The sequence below is a fragment of the Giraffa tippelskirchi genome, chromosome X, assembly GCF_054371585.1.
Source record: "Giraffa tippelskirchi isolate mGirTip1 chromosome X, T2T-mGirTip1v1.2.pri, whole genome shotgun sequence".
Lineage (NCBI taxonomy): Eukaryota > Metazoa > Chordata > Mammalia > Artiodactyla > Giraffidae > Giraffa > Giraffa tippelskirchi.
This window is the reverse complement of record NC_137289.1, coordinates 57,475,662-57,500,720: the sequence shown is the minus strand read 5'-3', so window position 1 is coordinate 57,500,720 and position 25,059 is coordinate 57,475,662. Positions and strand designations below refer to the sequence as shown.

The 25,059-nt window shown below is 38.0% G+C and overlaps 1 protein-coding gene across 3 annotated transcripts in view; it reads left to right on the top strand.

Annotated features, from left to right (window-relative positions):
- Nucleotides 1-25,059, top strand: part of CENPI (centromere protein I) — a 49,190-nt gene that overhangs the window by 11,919 nt on the left and 12,212 nt on the right. For 2 of the 3 annotated variants that reach the window (XM_081565699.1, XM_081565698.1), the window contains 14 exons: nt 4,715-4,763; nt 5,033-5,079; nt 6,629-6,718; nt 7,056-7,178; nt 7,417-7,584; nt 7,733-7,853; nt 8,974-9,065; nt 14,745-14,862; nt 14,948-15,012; nt 17,904-17,998; nt 21,222-21,357; nt 22,459-22,583; nt 23,800-23,848; nt 23,963-24,181. In XM_081565699.1, the coding sequence (XP_081421825.1) occupies nt 4,715-4,763; nt 5,033-5,079; nt 6,629-6,718; nt 7,056-7,178; nt 7,417-7,584; nt 7,733-7,853; nt 8,974-9,065; nt 14,745-14,862; nt 14,948-15,012; nt 17,904-17,998; nt 21,222-21,357; nt 22,459-22,583; nt 23,800-23,848; nt 23,963-24,181 (1,497 nt within the window). Of the gene's footprint in view, nt 1-4,714; nt 4,764-5,032; nt 5,080-6,628; nt 6,719-7,055; nt 7,179-7,416; nt 7,585-7,732; nt 7,854-8,973; nt 9,066-14,744; nt 14,863-14,947; nt 15,013-17,903; nt 17,999-21,221; nt 21,358-22,458; nt 22,584-22,696; nt 22,763-23,799; nt 23,849-23,962; nt 24,182-25,059 lie in introns of all 3 variants that reach the window. The other variant, XM_081565696.1, reaches the window with a different exon arrangement.

Below are 25,059 nucleotides of genomic sequence, written 5' to 3'. Positions count from 1 at the left end.
TTAGATTTGCCCACATATTTGCCAGTTTCTTTGCTCATCATTTGTTTTTGTATCTCAGACCTTTAATCGAGATTATTATCCTCTGTCTGAAAATATTTTCTTTAGGTTTTTTTTTTCCTTTTTTGGCTGCACCACCCAGCATATAGAACTTCCCCAACTGGGGATTGAACCTATGCCCACTGCAGTGGAAGTGCGGCCTCTTAACCACTGGACCACTGGGGGAATCCCTAGAATATTCTTTCAGTAAAATCTTTTTATTTTTAATTGAAGGATAATTACAATATTGTGTTGATTTCTGCTATACATCAGCGTGGATCATAGATATACATATGCCCCCTCCCTCTTGAGCCTCCTTCCCACCTCCCACCCCATTCCACCCCTCTGGGTTGTCATAGCGCCCCAGTTTGAGAGTAGAATCTTTGATGGTAAACTCTGTCTTTGCCTAAAAATGTCTTTACTATGCCCATGTTCTTGAAAATTGGTTCTACCTAATCAGGAAAAGAATTTGAAAAAGAACAGATACATATATATGTAGGAAAAGAAAGAAATTTGGTTCTGCTGTGTGTAAAACACTAGGGTGACAGTTAAATTCTCTCAGGACATTAACGGTATTATTCCCTGGCACCTCCTTTCCATTGTTGTTGAATCAGTCTAATTGTAATATGTTGTTTCTTTTTTCTCTGAATACTTTTTAAAAGCAGCTTTGTTGAGATATAACTTACATACCATACAGTCCACTCAAAGTAAAATCTACTGGGTTTTAGTATGTTCATAGATATGTGCAACCATGAGCAGAGTCAAATGTAGACCATTTTCATCACTTCAAAAATCTCATACCCCTTGGGAAACCAACATATTCATGTGGCTTGCTTTATTGTGACCTTCTTACACTTTAAAAAAAACCTCATACATTTTAGCTATCACCCCTATCTTTCTATTTAGAGGTTCTTAAGCAACTCCTAGGGCTTTTGAGGTGGCACTAGTGGTAAAGAACCTGCCTGTCAATGCAGGAGACATAAGAGATGCGGGTTCAATCCCTGGGTTGGGAAGATTCCCTGAAGGAGGGTATGGCAACCCACTCCAGTATTCTTGCCTGGAGAATCCCCATAGTCAGAGGAGCCTGGTGGGCTACATCAATGGGGTCGCAAAGAGTTGGACACGACTGAAACGACTTAGCATGAATGCATGCAAGCAACTCCTAATATATTTTGTGTCTTTAGAGATTTGCCTATTATGGACATTTCACATAAATGGAATCATATCGTGTGGGGTCATTTTTGACTGGCTTCTTTCAACCAACTTTACTTTTTACTTGAAAGCATAATGCTTTGCCTATTCTAGGTACCTTATATAAGTGGAATAATCCAGTATTTGTTCTTTTGTGTCTGGCTTCTTTCACTTAACATGTCTTCAAGGTTCATTCATGTTATAGCATATATCAGAACTTTGTTTTTGTGGCTGAATGATATTCTACTGTATGTATATACCATTATCTGTTGATGAACTTTTGGTTTGTTTCTACGTTTTGGTTAACATGAATAATGTTGCAGTGAACATTGGCATCCGAGTGTCTGCTCAAGTCCCTGCTTAGAATTCTTTTGGATACATACTTAGGAGTTCTTTCAGGCAGGGACTGAGCCTTTTATAACCAAAATATTTAGTATTGTGAACTTCATAAGAGCAGGTCTTTTTGTCTGTTTTATCTACTACTTAATAAATACTTCTTTCATGAATGAATGAGTAGGATCTATTCATAAATGTTTGTCAAATAATTTCAGTATGCTTGAGTAGTTTTCATGATGCTGACTAAAGAGTTTCTTGCTCAGCATGGCAGATGAGAAGGGGGCTTCCTTTTTTCCCTTTTTCTTCTCTTTTAAAAATATTTATTGAAGTATCCCAGGTGGGACCAGTTGTAAAGAGCCTGACTGCCAATGCAGGAGACAAAAGAGACGTGGACTCAATCCCTGGGTTGGGAAGATCTGCTGAAGGATGGCATGGCAACCTACTCCAGTATTTTTGCCTGGAGAATCCCATGGACACAGGAGCCTGAGGGCTACAGTACATAGGGTCATAAAGAGTTGGACATGACTGAAGTGACTTAGCACACATACATGCACCAAATTACTTCTATTATAAGTAATCAGCTCAATCAATTTTTATAAACTGAACACATTTGTATAAGTATCACCCAGAAGAAATAAGGATCCTAACTATAAAAGGCATTAAAAAAAGTAACAACTTGGGACTTCGCTGGTGGTCCACTGGTTAAGACTCCACTGCAGGGTGTGTGGGTTCAATTGTTGATCAGGAACTAGGATCCCATATGTCATGTGGTACAGCCAAAAAGTAAAAATAAAAAGTCACAACTTTATAGGCGCCTGACTCTGTAGTGACTTAGATGCGGTGGCTAACTATTTGTCAGCAAAGCAATTGTAAAGTCTCAGATGCACATGAATTTTTCCTTTCTAGATGTGATTAAAGAACAGTGTCAGATAGAATACTGGAGCTTAGGGTGACACTCACTTTATACCCAACATGATAAATAGTATTGCTAATGGTTCACAGCATTCCCTGTGTTGCTCAGACAGTAAAGAATCTGTCTGCAATGCAGAAGGTCCGGGTTCAATCCCTGGGTTGGGAAGATCCCCTGGAGAAGGAAATGGCAACCCACTCCAGTATTCTTGCCTGGAGAATCCCATGGACAGAGGAGCCTGGTGGGCTACAGTCCATAGGATCACAAAGAGTCAGACATGACTGAGTGACTAATACTTCAACTTTCAATGGTTCATATCCTAGGGATGTGAGGTAGTGAATTTTTTTTTTTTTACAGAAAGTTACTATATTTTGTGTAGAATATGGCAGACTTGGTCATAATATGTATTCTTCCCTTAAAAAAAAAAAGAAGATCCTATATCTAAATTCACACTTCTTACAAGTATGTTCAGTCTTTATCAACTTATTTCTAAGTAGAGGAGTGGCAATATGGAATTCTGTACTTTAAAGTTTAGAGTCATGACTACCAAAATATAACTTTGTTTAAAAAAATCTTGGGTTTTGCTGGTCCTCTAGTCCCATTTAATAATTTGTTGTTGTTGTTGTTCAGTCGCTAAGTTGTGTCTGACTCTTTGTGATCCCATGGACTGCAGTGCGCGAGGCTTCCCTGTCCTTCACTATCTCCCAGAGTTTGCTCAAAGTCATGTCCATTGAGTCAGTGATGCTATCCAATCATCTCATCCTCTGTCGCCCACTTTCATAATTTACTTTTTCAATTTCCTATATTCTAAAGCAGGGATTGGCAAATTTTTTCTTAAAGGGCCAAGTAGTAAATATTTAGGTTTGAGCATCATACTGTCTCTGTCACAAGTACTCACTCTGCTGGTGCAGTGCAAACTCAACTACAAACAATAAACAAATGGCTGTGTTCCAATAAAACTATTCATGGTGACCAGTAGTGAGCTGAATTTGATCCACTGGTTGTTGTTTACCCATCCCTGCAATAGAATATTGTTTTCTTGTCTGATAAACAGATATTCTTAATTTCATGAACTCTGATTTATTGGGGTTTTTCTTTTATGTTTTATTTTATGGTTTTTTTTTAATGGAAAAAAGCAACTGCTACTCTCTGGTCATGAAGATACTCTCCTCTGTTTTCTTCTAGAACAAGTAACAGCAAATTTCCTGTAAAGAAAAGGAAGTAAATATGTTAGGCTTTGCAGGCCACTCAGTTTGTGTCACAACTGCTCAGCTCTGCTGTTGTAGCAGGAAAACAGCCATGGCCAATACATAAAGGAATTAGTGCAGTTGTGTTCCAGTAAAACTTGATTTGCAAAAATAAGTGAACTATAGTTTGCTGACCTCTGATATAGAATAAAACCTCAACAAGTGGTCACTCAAAATGATGTGGTATAAGGAACCAATCCTTCAGTACTTTAAGTTCAAATTTATTGAGTGTGTGCTGTTTTGCCAAACTGAGGGCTAAATGGCTAATTAAATTCTAGTATACTCACCGGAATATTAAGATCATTGAAAATGATCGTTTTGAAGACCAAGTAACATGGGAAAATACTTTTAAGTGGGAAATCAGGATAAAAGTTTTAAGTTTGTATCATAATAGCTGTGGACTACTAGAAGGAATTGGCAATCCACTCCAGTATTCTTGCCTGGAGAATCCCTTGGACAGAGGAGCGTGGCAGACTACAGTCCAGAGGGTCACAAAGAGTCAAACACGACTGAGGCGACTTAGCATGTACACACGCACTAGAAGGAATACATGAATTTTTGTTAGGCAGAAGATCTGTTTCTGGTTTTCAAGTTGTCTGCATTGTTGTATTCCAAAAATAACTTAAAAAAATAACGTAAGTAAGTAAGTGAAAGTCGCTCAGTCATGACCACCTCTTTGTGACCCCATGGACTACACAGTCCATGGAATTCTCCAGGCCAGAATACTGGAGTGGGTAGCCTTTCCCTTCTCCATGGGATCTTCTCAACCCAGGGATCGAACCCAGGTCTCCCGCATTGCAGGCGGATTCTTTACCAGCTGAGCCACTAGGGAAGCTCCCGAATAGCATAAAGACATGCTAATTAAAACTATTGTTCAATCAAGTCCTGAAGCCTTTTTACTTAATCAGTGTAGGATTGACATTTAAGGAAAATGCATTGTTGCTCTCTTCAAGATATATTGTCATTTTTTCTTTTAATTTTTATATTTTGACAGTGCCCTTATATCTGCCATTTGTTATATTTACTTACCAAAAAAGAGAATGGTGAGTATTTTCATTCCAGTTGTATTACATTCACTCTGTGGAATTAGCATTTGTATTGGCCTTTATAAAGTTTTAATTATTAGCATTAGTTCCATGACAAGGTTGTGTGGGAATTGCTTTTTAGTACTTTTACCTAAGAGCATCTGCTTAATGGCTTAACTGAGCAGGGTAATTATATTCTTAATGTGTTGTAAGGAGAAGCTACATGGACAACGTTTCCTTTTATTCTGAACCACAAACTTAGTACTTCTTTTCTTTACCTTCACTAGTCAAACCATTTCGTGTGAGAAAACTGCTTGATCTTCAGGCCAAAATGGTGAGTACTGAAAAGACCTAAAACTGGCCAGTGTACTCTGCTAGGTATGGAGCTAGGCTTTGGGGATGTAAAACTGAATGCATCATTATCTTCAAGAAACTTATTGCCTGGGGAGCTGAGTCAACAAAATAAAAATCAGAATTAGACTGGGGTCAAGGGAGGAGTGATGACGGTGAATAGAATTTAACTAGGCCAGGAAGGAAAAGAAGGGCACTCATGGCAAGGAACAGCATGAGCAAAAGCCAGGTAGATATCAAATAGCAGCAACTGTTTATGGAATTGGGTTGGTATGGCTGTAAACTAAGGGTTAGAGAGTAATAAAAAATGACTATTTTATTAAAGTGACTAGCTTATTTATTCGGAGAAGGCAATGGCACCCCACTCCAGTACTCTTGCCTGGAAAATCCCATGGATGGAGGAGCCTGGTGGGCTACAGTCCATGGGGTTGCTAAGAGTTGGACACGACTGAGCGACTTCACTTTCACTTTTCAGTTTCATGCACTGGAAAAGGAACTGGCAACCCACTCCAGTGTTCTTGCCTGGAGAATCCCAGGGATGGGGGAGCCTGGTGGGCTGCCGTCTATGGGGTTGCACAGAGTCGGACACGACTAAAGCAACTTAGCAGCAGCAGCAGCAGCAGCAGCAGCTTATTTATTCCGTGGCTATGATCTAAGAAAGCATTCTTCTCTGGATGCTTAAACTTCAGTATATTTCCTGACTATTCTCTTGTCCTTACGGCCCTCTTGCCTTGTTATTTCCACTATACCTGCCAGGTAACAGAAGCTTTGGGTATAAAACCATAGGAAGTTGTGGTGCCTATGCCTAATTATTGAAGCCTGCATGACCTACATAGAGGCATTCAGTTTTCACGAAAAACACAAACACATGTGCACATTTGTGCTTCTCCAGTATGAGGTTTCCTGTTGGTATTTACAATTCAGTGATTGTTTTTATTTTATTAGGGGCTCCCCTGGTAGCTCAGATCGTAAAGAATCTACCTGCAATGCAGACCTGGGTTTGATCCCTGGGTTGGGAAGATCCCCCAGAGAAGGGTATGGCAACCCACTCCAATATTCTTGCCTGGGAAATCCCATGGACAGAGGAGCCTGGTGGGCTATAGTCCATGGGTTCACAAAGAGTCAGACAAGACTGGGCGACTACCACTTTCACTTTCTTGTTTTATAGCTTCCTGTTTAGGTTCTTTGAGTGCATGCAGTATCTTCTGGTAGCTCTCTGAGGATAGTAATAATAATGATTTTGTCTAAATTTAATTTTATTTCATATTAATCAGGCAGAAAAGAGAGAAAATATAGGGAAGAAGTAAAATATGGGAAAAGGTCATAAAAGAGAACATGTCAAGTCGGCGAGGGTTGCTTTATGATAGTTGATTTAAATGTTAGAGTTTCTGTTCCTCAATTTTCTATAGCATCTTCCTGTAGCTATATCACCTAATAAAATTAGGGTCTCAATATATGTTTAATCTTTTTATTTTATTGTTACTTTTTTTTTCTTATTGGCCACAGAATTGAAAACTCTTATTTTATTTCAGGGAATGCAGCCTCATCTCCAGGCTTTGTTGTCACTGTATAAATTCTTTGTTCCTACTTTGATTTCTGTATCTTTGCCTATGAGAAAGAAGGTAAGGGATTAAGGAGCGATAAGTCATATTTGGATAGAAATATGTTATTTTGAGTAAGTTAATTTATAGATTTTGACTAAAATGTTTATAGCATACTGTTTAAGATCTAATATTGTAGTGTTGCTTCTGAGAAGTTTTTTAGGGATTAACACTTCGTTTTGATTCTATTCAATGTTCTTAATAGATTCCTGATTAGGAAAAAAACACTTTAAATGGACCTGTATGGGTGCAAAATATTTCATAATTAATTTACTTTCAGTTAATGAAGAGTTTTAGATTTTATACCGTTCCAACTTATGGATACCTCCTCTCATGTACTTTATATTCAAATTTGCAGATCTATTTTAAGAATTCAGAGAATCTGTGGAAGACTGCTCTACTTGCTCTGAGGCCAAGGAATCAAGGATTTCCTTCAGAACCTCTAAAGTTGATGTTAGCTAATGTCCATCCTATAAAAAGAGTGAGTGTTTAAAACCCCAAATAACTTCCACGGCCTTCTTTATTGTTAAATTCAAACCATAACGTTTCAGATGTTGGAAGAGATTATAGATGTCTGAGTATATTTTAATTACTTTAATTAGGATTCTATGCAAAGCACATTCAGACTCCATTCATTAGATCACCTTAATAAGTGCTTTTACATTTATAGTTTGTAATCTGTTTGATCCACTGATTGTTTCATCATCTTTCTTTTTTAGAAATGGAATTCTCACTCAATTATACCAGTGCTAAATTCCTGTAACTACAGTAAAGAAAGTGGGAAAAAAAGGATGAATCTTTCTGATTACTTCAGTAGCAATGGATCATTTCCACTGGAACAGCTTAAAAGCTTCCCTCAACTCTTAGAGAACATTCATTGCTTAGAGGTATATAACTGGGCCACATGCTTATTTGCATAATCCATTTGATCTTCATGGCCTTTGTTTTTGTTATTTATTTCTTATCTGATGATTTCCTTGTTGCTCTGATCTCCTTTTATATACTTACAGTTGACCAATTTTTCTGTCTTTGCAGCTGCCTTCTCAGATGGGCGCAGTGCTGAACAGCTCTCTGCTACTTCACTATATTAACTGTGTCAGAGATGAGTCAGTCTTACTGAGGCTGTATCACTGGTTGAGTCAAACATTACAAGAAGGTAAAAATTGATGCTTTTAAAGTGTTAGATGAATGAAGAAGGAGCAAGATGGTTTAGAAATAGGTTTCTTTTAAAAGAGTGACAATATCTAGACAAGAGGAGCCTTCATAAGCTATAATATTTTTTTCTGATAATCATATATTCAGAGCCTGAATGCTGCCATTGTTCTAATTTCAAGGGAAAGTAAGAAAGGAGATACATTGTTAAGGAAACATTATTGCACGGTCACCAGAACTCACTGGGTGCTTCCACTTTGATGACTGTTACAGTCCAAGGCCTCTCTATCTTTTGTATGTTCAGAAACTTGCTGTTAAGCCCACAGAATCATCAGAGTAATGCTAACCAAACTCTGAGACTATTGTGTAAGCCAGAATGTCAACTTATTATTTTATGATAGAAGTAATTCTTTCTGGTGACCAAAATGTTCATGTTTGCTGACTAGAATAGCTTTTCTCTGCTATCGGTATATATGGGAGCCACATTAGTCATCAGAAGGTTTCTTAATTGTTGAACTGAAGGAAAGGGAAGTGAGAGAGTTTTTCATCCAGGGCATAGTAAAACCCAGTCATTTCATTTCCTCTGAGGGGGTCAATCTCTAAAAATAGTACTGTGTTCACCAGATTATTTCTTTCCTGGATAAGCAAATCCTGACTCTTTGAGTGTTTAAGGTCAGTTTTAGTTGGTTCCAGGGTAATTCTCTTTTTCCTACTCAGAGTCTTTCTTTACATAGGGTATGATTCAGTTAAATTTCCACTCACTAAGGTTCTACCACTCTTAGATTACCCCCAGTTCACCCTAATTGAAATTTAGGCATTCTCAAGCTTTTAATTCATATACTTACATTCTTTTGGATTACTGTGTGGCATAAAGCTAATCGTATTCATTATATATGACTTTTACCACTTTATTTTTTTACTATAAGCTTTCCCCCTGTATTACCAAGTTCTTGAGGAACATTGCACTATCACCTCCACGTATATGTTACAGTCTCCAGTGTGAGTTGGTTGGGATGTATGAGACTGATAGCTTGTTACATTTATCATTTATTTGTTGTGGTGATGTTTTTTGTAGCTTTTATTGTTGTGCAACCAGAGCTTTATGCTTAATATTTCTGTTCCAGAGTATATTTGGTACAAGGTGAATAATTATGAACATGGAAAAGAATTTGCCAGCTTCTTGGACACTATCTTCAGGGCAGAATGCTTCTTACAAGTAAGGTTCTTCTTGTTTCCTACTTATTTCACCACTTCTTTTTTTTAGCTTTTTATGTTGTATTGGGGTATAGCTGATTAACAATGTTGTGATAGTTTCAGGTGAGCAGTGAAGGGACTCAGCCATACATATACATGTATCCATTCTCCCCTAAACTCCCCTTCCATCCAGGCTGCCACATACCATTGAGCAGAGTTCCATGACTTCACCACTTCTTAATTTATTAAGATATTCATTGAAAACCTTTTCATTGATGCTCGACATCTTTTGTAAACAATATTTGCTCAATTCAAAATTCATCATGAGTGCATGCTAAGCTGCTTCAGTTGTGTCCGACTCTTTGAGACCCCATAGACTGTAGCCCGCCAGACTCCTCTGTCCATGGGATTTCCCAGGCAAGAATACTGGAGTGGGTTGCCACGCCCTCCTCCAGGGGATCTTCCTGACTCAGGGGTCGAACAAGTGTCTCTTGCCTCTCCTGCATTGGCCAGCAAGTTCTTTACCACTAGTGCTACCTGGGAAGCCCAAAATTCATTATAGATAGAGCCAATTGAACTGACGTTTATCTTTGTACTGTTGGCTGTGGAGAAAGAACTTGTTAAATTATCCAAATAAGAGAAAAAGGTCTAGAGAATTCCCTGGCTGTCCAGTGGCTAGGATGCTATGCTGTCACTGCTGAGCACCTGGATTCAATCCATGGTCAGGGAACTAAAATCCCACAAGCCACATGGCATGTGTCACCCCTGACACACACAAAAAAAGAGAAAGAGGTCTGTAAGAGAACAAACTGAAGATGTAACTGAAGGCATTAAATGAATTGGCCAGTAAGAAAAATCTCAGGTGGGTGGGGGGTCCAGGAAGGGGAACACATGTAGACCCATGGCTGATTCATGTCAATGTATGGCAAAAACTATTACAATATTGTAAAGTAATTAGCCCCCAACTAAAATAAATAAATTTATTAAAAAAAAAAAAGAAAAATCTCACAAGGTCACTGTTGTTGTTCAGTTGCTAAGTCGTGTCTGAACTATTTGCGACCCCATGACTGCAGCATGCCAGGCTTCCCTGTCCTTCATTATCTCCTGGAGTTTGCTCAAACTCCTGTCCATTGAGTCAGTGATGCCATCCAATCATTTCATCTTCTATTGCCCCCTTCTCTTGCCCTCAAACTTTCCCAGCATCAGGGTCTTTTCTAATGAGTTGGCTCTTTGCATCAGGTGGTCAAAGTATTGGAGCTTCAGCTTCAGCATCAGTCCTTCCAATGAGTATTCAGGGTTGATTTCCTTTAGGATTGACTGGTTTGATCTCCTTGAAGTCCAAGGGACTCTCAAGAGTCTACTCCAGCACCACAGTTTGAAAGCATCAATTCTTCCACAGTCAGCCTTATTTACAGTCCAGCTCTCACATCCATACATGACTACTGGAAAAACCATAGCTTTGATTATACCAACTTTTGTTGGCAAAGTGATGTCTCTGATTTTTAATATGTTGTCTACATTTGTCATAGCTTTTCTTCCAAGGAGCAAGCATCTTTTAATTTCATGGCTGCAGTCCGTCCACGGTGGTTTTGGAGCCCAAGAAAATAAAATTTGTGACTGTTTCCACTTTTTCCCCATCTATTTGCCATGAAGTGATGGGATTGGATGCCAAAATCTTAGTTTTCTGAATGTTGAGTTTTAAGCCAGCTTTTTCACTCTCCCCTTTCTCCTTCATCAAGAGGCCGTTTAGTTCCTCTTCACTTTCTGCCATTAGGGTGGTATCATATAGATATCTGAACTTCCTGATATTTCTCCTGGCCATCTTGATTCCAGCTTGCTATTCCTCCAGCACAGCATTTCACATGATGTACTCTGCAAGTAAGTTAAATAAGCAGGGTATTGATAAACAGCTTTGACATAATCCTTTCCCAATTTTGAACCAGTTCGTTGTTCCATGTCTGGTTCTAACTGTTGCTTCTTGACCTGCATACAGGTTTCTCAGGAGACAGATAGGATGGTCTGGTAGTCCCATCTCTTTAAGAATTTTCCACAGTTTGTTGTGATCCACACAATGAAAGGTTTAGTGTAGTCAATGAAGCAGAAGTAGATGTTTTTCTGGAATTCCCTTGCTTTCTCTGTAAACCAACAGATGTTGGCAATTTGATCTCTGGTTCCTCTGCCTTTTCTAAATCCAGCTTGTACATCTGAAAATTTTTGGTTTACATACTGCTGAAGCCTAGCTTGAAGGATTTTGAGCATTACCTTGCTAGTGAGTGAAATGAGCACAATTGTGCGGCAGTTTGAACATTCTTTGGCATTGCCCTTCTTTGGGATTGAAATGAAAAGTGACCTTTTCCAGTCCTGTGGCCACTGCTGAGTTTCACAGTTTGCTGGCATATTGAGTACAGCACTTGTAACAGCATCATCTTTCAGGATTTTAAATAGCTCAGTTGGAATTCCATCACCTCCACTAGCTTTGTTTGTAGTAATGCTTCCTAACGTCCGCTTGACTTCACCCTCTAGGATGTTTGGCTCTAAGTGAGTGACCACACCATCATGGTTATCTGGGTCATTAAGGCCTTTTTTGTACAGTTCTTCTGTGTATTCTTGCCACCTCTTCTTAATCTCTTTTGCTTCTGTTAGGTCCTTGCTGTTTCTGTCCTTTATCGTACCTGTCCTTGCATGAAATGTTCCCTTGGTGTCTCTGTTTTTATTGAAAAGATCTCTAGTCTTTCCCATTCTATTGTTTTCCTCTGTTTCTTTGCATCATTCACTTAGGAAGGCTTTCTTATCTCTCCTTGCTATTCTCTGGAACTCTGCGTTCAGTTGGGTATATCTTTCTGTTTCTCCTTTGCCTTTCACTTCTCTTCTTTTCTCAGCTATTTATAAGGCCTCCTCAGACAAATAATTTGCCTTCTTTCTTTTCTTTTTCTTTGGGATGGTTTAGATCACTGCCTCCTGTGCCGTGTTACAAACCTCCATCCACAGTTCTTTAGGCACTCTGTCTATCAGATCTCATCCCTTGAATCTACGTGTCACTTCCACTGGATAATCATAAGGGATTTGATTCAGGTCATACCTGAATAGCCTAGTGGTTTTCCCTACTTTCTTCAATTTATGCCTAAATTTTGCCATAAGGAGCTCATGATCTGGGCCACAGTCAGCTCCAGATCTTGTTTTTGCTGACTGTATGGACCTTCTTCATCTTCGACTGTAAAGAATGTAATCAGTCTGATTTCAATATTGACCATCTGGTGATGTCCATATGTAGAGTTGTCTCTTGTGTTGTTGGAAGAGATTGTTTGCAATGACTAATGTGTTCTCTTGACAAAACTTTGTTAACCTTTGACCTACTTCATTTTGTACTCCAAGGCCAAACTTGCCTGTTACTCCAGGTATCTCTTGACCTCCTACTTTTGCTTTCCAATCCCCTAAGATGAAAAGGACATCTTTTTAGTGTTAGTTCTAGAAGGTCTTGTAAGTCATCATAGAACCATTCAGCTTCAGCTTCTTCAGCATCAGTGGTTGGGGCATAGATTTGGATTACTGTGATATTGAATAGTTTGCCTTGGAAATGAACCGAGATCATTCTGTCGTTGTTGAGATTGCTCCCAAGTACTGCATTTTGGATGCTTTTGTTGAGTATGAGGGCTACTCCATTTCTTCTAAGGGATTCTTGCCCACAGTAGTAGATAAAATGGTCATCTGAATTAAATTTGCCCATTTCCATCCATTTTAGTTCACTGATTCCTAAAATGCCCATGTTCAGTCTTGACATCTCCTGCTTGACCATGTCCAATTTACGTTGATTCATGGAACTCACATTCCAGGTTCCTATGCAGTATTGTTCTTTACAGCATCGAACTTGACTTTCACTACCAGGCACATCCACAGCTGGGTGTTGTTTCCACTTTGGCCAAATCCTCTTCATTCTTTCTGGAGCTATTTCTCTGCTCTTCTTCAGTAGCATATTAGACACATACTGACTGGGGGGCTCATCTTCTGGTGTCGTATCTTTTTGCCTTTTCATACTATACATGGGTTCTCAAGGCAAGAATACTGAGTGGTTTGCCATTCCCTTCTCCAGTGAACCATGTTTTGTCAGAACTCTCCACCATGACCCGTCTGTTTTGGGTGGCCCTACACGGCATGGTTCATAGCTTCATTGAGTCATGCAAGCCCCTTTGCCATGACAAGGCTGTGATCCATGTGATCATTTTAGTTAGCTTTCTGTGGTTATGGTTTTGTAGAGAGAGATAGGATGGTCTGGTAGTCCCACGCTGTGGGATTGTAGTTCTTGCTTCTTCTGTCTGCCCTCTGATGGGTGAGAATAAGAGATTTGTGCAAGCTTCCTGATGGGCGGGACTGGCTGTGGGGAAAACTGGGTCTTGCTCTGGTGGGCAGGACCATGCTCAGTAAATCTTTAATCCAGTTTTCTGCTGATGAGTAGGGCTATGCTCCCTCCCTGTTAGTCACAAGCAGTGACCCTATATTCTTATAATCAACAAGCATTTTTTTGATTGCTGAACATGTTAAGCCAGTCAATCATTTGGCCTGGGTAACCCTGAGTTGTACTATTAAGCTGCTACTCGGGTATCAGCACTGTCAAGAAGGCGTTACTCAATCTGGGTTAGATGTTTGGTCTTTGTGCTCCCTTGGCTCTTGTGTGTTTTCCTGTATCGTGGTACCTTCAAGCATCTGTTTTTCCACACATTATGGGCTCCAGACAGGTGGGAAGCATGTCTAACTTTCCTTCATGTATGAGTGTTCAACTTGGTACCTGCTGCAAAAGAGATTCTCAATAAATGTTTGTTGAATAAATCTTAAGGATTTTATATGAAACCATTGAATTAGAAGTTGGGTATGGATAATGGTGGTGAGAATAAAAGAATTAATTTAGGTTGACGTTTTATATTTTCTGCTTGGGAGGATGATGATGGGAGTATAAGAAAAGCAGGCTAAGAAGGAAAGATATATTTGGTTTAAAAGATGCCTGTGGGATATCTAAAAGGTTCACTAGGCAGTTAGATAATAAGTCTAGGGACCAGGAATGAGATTTGGGCTGGAAATGCAGAAATTTAAGACTCCTCATGATATAGGTGATGGTTTTAGCTGTGTTACAGATGTGATTGTTCATAGAATTCCTGTCATGAAAAGAAGGTAGAGAATAAAGTCTTGGTGCATGCTACTATTTAAGACTCAGGATAAAAAAAAAAAGACTCAGGATGACAGAATTAAAAGGGAAAGCCGTGGATCCTCACTCGAGTGAGAACACAAGCAGCTAGACACTCAGCCCTCTCAAGATGGTGTTGCCCAGAGTTCAGGTTTGGTCTGTGGCTCCTATTGAAATTCCAGACTTACTGTGCAGTTTTATGGACTATTTGAGTGTCTGCATGTACTCCAAAATAATAGTTTCATTTATCTTGAAAAGTATTTCATGATTTGATTTCTTACCTTCTTTTTAGTTGGTGAAGTTTTATGGTATTTGAAAACTATGTTGATAAAGATGTTAAAGTATTCAAATATTAGTCATCTGGTTCTTTTTAGGAGAAAGTCTGATACCTAACCCAAGGCTTTTAATTATATTTATGACAAAAAAATTAAGAGTAGAACAACTATCGCACAATGTGAATTGGTTGTTTTGAGTGTAGTTATGACTGAAGAGCTCTATGTAAGGTTTTACCATCAACTTGTATTATAGGAGGGGTTTTATTCCTGTGAAGCATTCCTGTATAAGAGCCTTCCTCTCTGGGATGGCCTCTGTTGTCGATCACAGTTCCTTCAACTTGTGAGCTGGATTCCTTTTAGTAGCTTCTCTGGTATGTATCATGAAAATTTGGAGGCATTTAATTCAGTGTAATGTTAATTAAAAGAATTGAATGATTTTTTTTTTCTAATTTTTAGAGATGAAGCCACTTCTTTTTGACCATCTTTCACGGCTTTTCTTTACATCATCTATTTTTTTCAAGGTAAAAAAAATTGTCTTAGTCTATGGCTGGTGGTACACAATTTCAAACCCACGTTACAACAGTAGTTTTTTTAATAAGATTCACTTGAACCTGGACTTGAGGTGCTACGTCACTCAAATCAAAGTTAATGTATAGAATTTTCTGTTTTTAAGGTTTTGTCACATATAATTTTCCTGAACTGTTTCCACTTGTGGTAGATGATGAAGTGAATGAACAGGTGGCAAATCGGTATTAAAAACAAACTAGGAAATAACTTAAGCATATTTAGTTTGATTGTTGTGGTTGATAGTTTTGTAGATACACTTTTTCATTTCTCAGGTATATATTGAGCACACATTATGTGTTATAATCGTCATTTTCTGTTAATAAAATTGTTCTAACCTTATATAATAAAATTAAAATGTGTTACTATTTTGGAGTGTTCTCCAAAAAAAAAGACCACTGTGGTTTACAGGAGTTCTATCTAAGTTTGAGAGCCACTTTCTTATAGAATGGTTATTCCTATTCTAAAAGAGTGACAGTATAAGTAATGTTTCTTTTGTAATTTTTTTTCACCTTTAATCATTTATTGTTGGCCACATTTACAGAAAAAAATATATTGTCCTGATTAACGTTTATCCTAATCAAATGGTACTTTATTAATTGCCTATCCCAAACTTCTAATTCAGTTATTCTTTTTTTCTAAAATGTTTATTTTTGTTTATTTAGCTGTGCTGGGTCTTAGTTATGGCACACAGGATTTTTAGTTGTAGCATGTGAACTCTTTAACTGTGTCATGTGAGATCTAATTCCCTGACCAGGGAACAAACCTGGGCTCCCTGCATTGGGAGTGCAGAGTCTTAGCCACTGGACCACCAGGGAAGTCCCTTGGTTATGCTTTATTTCTTCTCTTAGTTTACTAATCTAGAGTGCTGTTTATCTGTAAATATTAGATTAAACCATCTGAATAGATTTAACCTGATAGATCAGAGCTGTTTGACAATTGGCAGTTTCATATGTTCCAGCCTAACAAGTATACATTTATACACACAAGCATATATTCATATTTGAGAGTAGGAGGTGGAGAGAGGAAGGGAAACAGACAGTGGGCCAAAGACAGAAATCAAGGGAATACTTACTACTTAATTCTCACTGAAAAGGAGAGTCTATAAAGGAACATTTTCAAGAGGTATGAAAAGAGCAGAGAGAACACAGGCTATTGAGAAGGAGTGAAGGGCTAATGTTGCCACGTATCCCAAGAGGGTCCAGAAAGATAGGGACCAAAAAAGTTTCTTTTGGAATTGATAATACAGAGGTCTTAGCTACCTTTGTGAACAGGTTCAGTGGAGTGTGGGGTAAAAACCAAATTGTGGAGCTTGAGGAGTTGATGAGAAATGAAGACAAGACAATGAGTATTGACTGTGTTTCCTAAAGTTTGGCTAAGGGAGGGCTAGAGAAAGAGAGCTATAGTGGGAGTTTGAATCAAGGGAAGGTTGTAATTTTTTTTGTCCCCAGAGTGAGAAAAACCTCAACATGTTTATAGATAGGATAGGAGGAGCCAGATGAGAAGAGAGGTTGAAAATGGGGGAAAGATGGGAGGTAATCGACAGTGCAGGGTTTCAGAAAAAGCATGATAGTATTGGTTTAAGACTAGGTAGAGTGATTTGTCTGAATGGTGGTAAGGGGTTGGAAGGTACTACTGTTTTCTAAGACTGGGGACAAGGATGTGGAGATAGGTGGACACAGAGATATATTTGTACAGTTTGAACAAAGAGCAAGAAATTGAAATACTTTTTCCTAAAAATGTTAAATTTCTCAAAATAAGAAGTGCATTGTAGAGGACAGAATTGAGTAGGGAGCTTCAAGAGGGTGTTATGTGAAGAGGACAGCCGTTAAAACAAATGGGCAAGAGAGACAGCTGATTGAAGAGAAGTATAGTAAAAGGAACACTGGGCTTCATTAAGGGCCCAGATGAAGTTGGAGACCACAACTTAGGAGTGGTGCAGAGCTATGCTTCTCAATCTTGTTTTTAAAACCCATACCCCCTTCTCATAAAGATAAAAACCTTATGCCTTCCATTAATTTGAGGCTGGATGGGATAGAGGAGGTGAATGGAGATTTTCTGAATATGACATAGGAATATTGAATATCTTTCCAAATGTTAAATTAGCACCAAAATAGAAGATTATTTTAGGTGATTCCAAGTTTGATTTCAACTCAAACATATTTATAATCTGAATGTGAGGTGTGTCAGTTTCTAAAAAGAGATTAATTGAACTGTTCAATGAAGTAGCAGTGAGCACTGTATCAGTGAAGATACTCAAATAGTATCTAGACCATTAATTATTAAGGATGTTTGAGAAAGATTTCCTGTATTAGTTTTTGGGATGGTGTGGATTGCTTTCAAAAGACTATATTGTTTATATGTGAATAAGTTCCTGGGATATCAAGGCAAAGCCTGAGAAAGGAAAAAATATAGAATTGTTTTCCACAGTCACAAAACATAAATTTTATGACCAACAAAAGAATAAATTGTAGTTGTAGACCCAAGGTGAAAAGAGTAGGAAACACATATCTGAAGCAACTTAAGAGGATCTCTGAGGGGAGATAATAAGGTGTGGGTGATGCTATATTTGATGATGTAATATATTATGAATGAATTTAATTTAGAAAAACAAGAGTCTATTCCTCGCTGATAAGCTGGGGGGCCAGCTTGTAGAGAAAATGGCAAAATAAACTTGTACTTGCATTAATCTGCCTCTTGGAGACCGGTCAGGTTGGAGCAGCAGCTGCAGGGTTCTGAATTGGATGTGGTTGTCTGCATAGTCCCTTCTATCTCTAAGCCTCTGGTTTAGTCTATTAGTTCTCAACACTATGGTATAACTGAATGATTTTTTGCTTTGCCTCTGCAGTGTAGTGTTCTTCAGTGTCTGAAAGAACTACTGCAGAATTGGCTGCTGTGGCTTTCTATGGACGTCCACGTGAAATCTGTGAGGAACAGTCTTCTGTGAGTTATCTTACAACCCTCCGCAAGAGTTGATCTGTGCAAAACTGCGTATGGAGTTTAACGGTGTGACATGAAACCTAATTGCTCTATGTAAATACTGAATCATACTTTTCTAAGGTTTTTTTTTTCTACTTTTCACCCTTCCCCACAATCCTGGGAGAAAGATTAATTCTTCAAGTTTTATCATATAAATCAGAAAGCAACCCCTAAGCCTCTAAGCCACTTGCAAGAGTTAATATAGCAAACGTTAGAACTTGCAACTTGGGCTTTCATTCAGTTTAGCTCACTTTATAAAATGTATTCTTGCTTATATGTGAAGTCAATTTTGGTGATGGCTAGGAAAATCTGTAATTTTGCTATACAGATTTTTTTTGTTTCCCTGATATATTTTGCTTGTATACACTAATTTCACTTAGTAATTTAAAAAGAGCCCTGAATTTCCATTATGTTCATTATTGTTAAATATAAAACCTCAAAGTGAAAGTCAAAGACTTAACTAAATTTCAAGGAACTGCCTAAACCAGGTTGCTTTGATTCTTTCTACCTAGAGTCTAGGGTTCTCCTATATTCTTTTTTAACATTAATTTTTTAAACTTTATATTATAGAAAATTCCAAACAAATTCAAAAGTAGAGAGAATAGTACAATTATTACCCTCATCCAGCTTCAATAGTTACCAACTCATGGTTAACTTTTTCTCATCTTTAACACCCTTCATGTCTCTCCTCCTTTGTACTAGATTTTTTAAGCAAGACCCAGACATCATTTCAGCAGTTGAAAAATGATATCAGTATAACATGTAAAATTTAATAGTTTATAATATGTTCAAATCAGTGTTCAAATTCCCTATATTATCGGTCACATTCTTACTTTATAATATAAGGATCCCTTAGCTTCAATCACAAATACTTGGTGGTTAGTTTGGTGAGACTAGTCTAGATCTATTTTTCTCTATATTCTTTTCCCTATAGTTATCTCCAACTTTGTTATGAGAATGGAGAAAACAAGATTCTTGGAAGTTGCCTGAAAAATTTTTATTTCTTCATATTCATTATTACAGTGCTTTCATATATCATGTATGTCTGATCACTTTTAGAAGAAAATGGAGCATTAGTGAGTAGTGAAAGTATCTTGTAAAGCTGTGCTTCTCAAAATGTGGTTCCTGGACCCACAATATCAGCATAACCTGGGAACTTGTTGTTGGTATTCAGTCGCCCAGTTGTGTCTGACTTATTGCGACCCCATGGACTGCAGCACTCCAGGCTTCCCTGTCCTTCACCATCTCCCAGAGCTTGCTCAAATTCATGTCCATTGAGTCAGTGATGCCATCCAACCATCTCATCCTCTGCCTCCTCCTTCTCCTCCTGCCTTTAGTCTTTCCCAGCATCAAGGTCTTTTATAGTGAGTCAGCTCTTCACATCAGGTGACCAAAGTACTGGAGCTTCAGTTTCAGCATCAATTCTTCCAGTGAATATTCAGGGTTGATTTCCTTTAGGATTGACTGGTTTGATCTCCTTACCGTCCAAGTGACTCTCAAGAGTCTTCTCCAATACCACAGTTTGAAAGCATCAATTCTTCAGTGCTCAGCCTTTGTTATGGTCCAACTCTCACATCCATACATGACTACTGGAGGTAGAGCCCAGAAATATGTGTTTTAACAAATGCCTCCAGAATTTTGGTACAAGCTAAAGTTTGAGAACCCCTGTCATAAGAAATTCCATTTGAATGCTTAATCTCTTCAAATACCTCAATTCTATTAAGAATAGTATGTTTACATTTATAATCTTTAGCCAATTTGCAGTGTAAGTCTTAGGCACCCTAATACAGGTGGTTTACAATTTCTGTACTTTCTTTCTAAAAATCCTAGGATCCTTTTTAATTAGTGTCATAAATTTTGAGAGGGCATTTAAAAAGGGGCTCTGCTTTCTAAAATTCTTAAAACAAATGTACATAATTGTAGGTAACTTTGCTTGTCTTAGTACTACTTGGCATTATAAAATATACCTCTTAAGTTCTCTATAAATCCTTCCATTTTGGAGACAGGAGTGTAATGCTATGTCTCCATCATATGACCATGTACCATAGAGGGAGTAAATTGTAGTTGTAGATCACAAGGAGAGAAGGGTGAGAAACTGTTCTCAGCAGTGGTTCTCCAGGGGGCATTTTTGGTTGGCACAGTGACTGGAAAGAAGATGCTAACCTCTTTTAGTAGGTAGGACCCAGAAATGCTAAATGCGCTGTAGTCAGTAGGGAGTAGGAGACAATCCTGAATGGTGAATTGGGTCATCTAAAATACCCCTGGTAGTGTCCTGTAGAGAAGCACTTTCAAAGGATGCTGTCTGAGCAGTCATTGTACAGATTATTTCAGACGTATTTGTCCAGTGCTGCCAGAAATCATAAAGTACAGTTTTGCAAGTGACAGTCTGACTGTATGTATTCCCACCTATTTGAATGGTCTCTTAATCTTTTCCTGCTTGCTCTGCCACTGACTTATGTCATGGTGGTGGATAATGGTAGAGTTGTCATCATTTCAAGCTCTAAGACTATATATGATTCATTTTTCCTTGTGCATAACCATTGTTGGCTACCTAGGTCTGAGGGTAAAGCTGTGAAATCACATTTCCCAGTCTTTTCCTAATCCAGTCAACAGTGGGTTGTAGGACACGAGTGAATGGATGGATGGATTGAACCAATTATACCCATGTGTCATTGAAAGAGACATGATTCATTGATTTGGCTAGAGTATAAGATATCTAGATCTGGTTTTTACTAGAAGAATGAAAGATGCCAGAATTTTTACTCGTTCAATTTAAAAATTGAATTCCAGTTAAAGTGAATATATTTTTAACAGCATTTTCAGTTCAGAAATTCAGGCAAAACTGGTTTTGGATTTGTGTACTTAGAAACTAATTTGCTGACTGCTGTGGTCCCTGGACATTGGTAATATTATCTAAAGTATGGAGTTTAATCCTTTCTTTCTCTGTTATTTACTAATATTAGAGTGGTTGCTCAGGATATTCTATGAATTGGTCTTAATGGTTCCCTAGACGGCTGTATAGTTGTAATCACTGTGGTTTTAAAAAAAAGTGAGTTATACTTTGGAGTGCCGATCATTTTCTGAAATTCCCCAACAACTTTTTTCTGTATATTTAATCCAGCTTTAGCTGGGAAATTGTGAGGACTTTTGCTAATATGGATCTGCATGTCATGGTTTCTTCTTGCAGAGAGACAACTTTAGGTGGATCCATGAACTCTGTGTCTGAACTGATTCACTACGTAGGATGGCTGTCCACTACCGCAGTGCGCTTGGAAAGCAGCCGGAGTTTCTTGCTGCACTTTATTTTGGATTTCTATGAGAAGGTAGTACACATACCATTTCCCCTACTTAGATTTTTGTGATAGCTGTCTGCTTTACTACTCTGTTGTTTAAATTTTATGCACAACTATTAAGTTGGGCTATGATCTTATTATCATCGTTTAGTTAAGCAACATATTTTGAAGTTAATGATTATATTCTGGCCTGAATAATTGACAAGGAGAAAAAGCAAATGCTTTTTTCTGAATTCCAGGTACCACTTTAATAGACATTCCCCTAAATAATGCTAACCCTAGACAGAAGTCTGTCTTTTTGCTCATCCATTATAGATCTCTAACCCCTGGTAAAAAAACAAAAATACGCTATGTTTCCTTAGCTCTCTACCCCCAGCTTTCAGCTCCCTTATTTCTGCCAGTACTTATGATTCTGGTCCTCTTCTGTTGTTTTGTAGTATTCAACCTAGACGGAACTATTATCTAGGAAGTACCCACTGATCTCAGTTTTCCTGGCTTCTTCCCTTCAATGATAACTAGTTGTATTATATTTGCTTGGAAGATTGCTTGTTTGTTTTTCAGGTTGACAGCGAACTAATGTGATAAATCAGTATTTATGGGACTTAAGCCCACTTAGGGCTTCCCAGGTAGCACTAGTGGTAAAGAACCTGCCTGCCAATGCAGGAGACGTACTAGATGGCGGATTCAATCCCTGAGTTGGGAAGATCCCCTGGAGGAGGGCATAGCAACCCACTCTAGTATTCTTGCCTGGAGAATCCCATGGACAGAGGAAACTGGTGGGCTACAGACCATAGGGTCACAAAGAGTCGGACACAACTGAAGCGACTTAGCACGCATAGGTCTTAAGAAAGAAATGTTCCTTTCCCCTTTCTCCCTAACTCTAAGATTTCTCCCCAGAAAAAAAAAAAGAGATTTTAATAATAAAACCTTCCAAAAATAATCCTCTATCATAAGGTTACTGTTTGGTGAGGTACATTTTTAAGCAGGTTGTGGCTACCTATTCTGTTTATGAATCAGGCAGGCCCAACCCAAATGTTATTGCTTATTCTCTAGTGATGATTCTTTGGGTGAAGTTGGTTGAGGGGTTCTGAAGAATAATTTATATACTGACGTTATCATTCTTCCCAAAAGGTGTGTGACATATATATGAATTATAACCTTCCATTAGTGGTATTGTTTCCTCCTGGGGTCTTCTATCCTGCACTCCTCAGCCTGGATTCCAGTATCCTGAATCAACTCTGTTACATTATGGACAGGTACAAAGCCTTTTTCCCATTTTTGAATTAGTATATCATAATTCCATCCTCGTTTTCCAGCTATAAAATAAAGTATATAAATATACTACATTAAGGTTATATGGGCTTCCCAGGTGGCGCAGTGGTAAAGAACCCACCTGCAATGTAGGAGCCGCAGGAGATTCAGGTTCAGTCTCCAGGTAAGGAAGATCCCCTGGAGAAGGAAATGGGAACCCACTCCAATATTCTTGCCTGGAGAATCCCATGGACAGAGAAACCTGGCAGGCTACAGCCCATGGGGTCTCAAAGAGTCAGACACGACTGCACACACACATACAAGCTTATTATATATAATGCAGTAAAATATTCAGAACAATAAAATTGTTATCTATTTTCTGCCAGGGCCTTTGGAAATAGGAAACCTGGCTTTCTTTTGGGAATGACCTTCCAATGTGGAACTATTTTAACTGTGTTCTTAAAATGTCAACATGAGGGACGTATAATAAAAGAATTCATAGTTAAGGATCTTTTTGTGCATTGGTACTGTTGCACTCAGCATTGTTAATTCTTGTTGCTGTGTTGCAAAGAAAAATCAGTCATTGACTGACAACTAACAACTGGTTTAAGTCTACATAGCTTCTTTGGTAAAAAGAACATTTTCTGGGAGATAAAGGGGAGCTATTACCAATTATATGAAACTGTAAGTATTAAATTTCTGATACCTTCTAATTTTTTCACTTATGGACTGAAATTGCTCTTTTTAGGCCATAAGTGTAGACCCTTTTGCCATAACTTGTAGGACTATGCTAAGGTTTAAATGTTCAAAAGCTAATCAGAATAGTTCTCAGTCAAGAAAAAATTGTATTTCTGAGTTTTCCCTTTAGCCTGTCTATTGCACCTTTTTTTCCTCATTAAGAAGATGTTATGTATCAGTAACTGCTTTTGAGACTCTTATTAATTTTTAATACTGAAACATTAAAAACATTGCCTTTCTGTTTTTACTGAAATACAATTTACAGAGTCAAGTGCATATGTTAAGTGTACAATTCAATATTTGAGCCTCTGTTAATTTTTATTCTTTGAGGAAAATGTACCACAAAAGGAAAAATATTTAACTAGGCAGCTGGATATTTGTGTCTGTACATATATTTACATTTAAAATGTAAACTTTTGTTTATATTTACGTAGGAAAGGCATTTAATGGTAAAAGTTTTATTCTGTTTGTTCTATCTTTTAGGTATCATAAAAATTTGAGTGCTGCAAAGAAAAATGAGTTTGTACACAAGGTATGGATGATGAATCTGTATTAAATCACCGTTGTAGAGATATAAGATCTGTTGGGAATAAGAAACGAAGGGAGAATAGGTGATAATGACAATTTTTTTTTCCTTTCCCAATAGACAAAATCAGAATTCAGCTTCAGCAGCAAGACCTATCAAGAATTTAATCAGTATTTGACAGCCATGGTTGGTTGTCTGTGGACATCCAAACCCTTCCAGAAAGGATTAAATATTGACCCTGAAGTCTTAGGAAATGCTTCAGTAGCAGAGTATAAAAAAAGTTTAAATTTAGTCCATCATCCTGCTTTTTTGAGTTATACTGTTTCCTTTCTGCTACAGGTAAGAGTATTTAAACAGTTTTAGATTTTCTGTGGGAATACCATGATGGCACAAATAGGAAATTTCATAAATTTAGTGTGTCTGAATTGCAAGACATGTGTTCAGTCATTCTTTTTGAGTATCAGCTAACTTTTAGGTATTGTGCTAGGCTCTGGGGATTCAAAGTTAGTTTCTACCCACAAAGAGCTTGGGTTTGTGGCAGAGACAGATTTGTGAAAGTACTGCAATATAGTTAGATGAAATGAGAAGTACAATTGTGAGAAACAGGGGGAGAGAATATTAGTTCAATTCCATTTGGGTAGAGGTGGTGCCAGGTAAGAAAAGGGTACAGAGAAATTGAAGCTTTGGTAAAATCCTTCTAGGCAAGATGGAAAAGATAAGCTAGACAGTATAATTAGAGTTGAACTCTTAGCCAAAGACTGCTGATCTAATGGGTTGATATCAGTATGTAGGCAAAGGGGTCTTCTTAGGACTTTATCACCAGCCCTGTCATTTTCAACATTGTGAGTGACTTACCTCAAATGGTGTGCATATCATCTGTGTGTGGATGACACAGCAGGATGGAATTACAAATACACTGATAGACTCTGGATTCAGAATTCCCTGAATAGACTGGAGCATTAAGAAATCTAACAAAATGAAAAAAAATGTATAGAATGGGAGGGATAGTCATTGAATAATTGTTTAATATATTCATGCAAGAACCAGGCACTGTAGTGAACAAGATACATCTAAGTATTGCCCTTATAGAGCTTAGAATCCAGTTGGGGAGGCAGTCATTAAACAGACATCTTACAATAAAGAATGATGAATAATATAGGGAAAGTACAGAGAACAGTGAAAAAATACACAGGTGTTTGACCCAGCTCAGGCTTTAC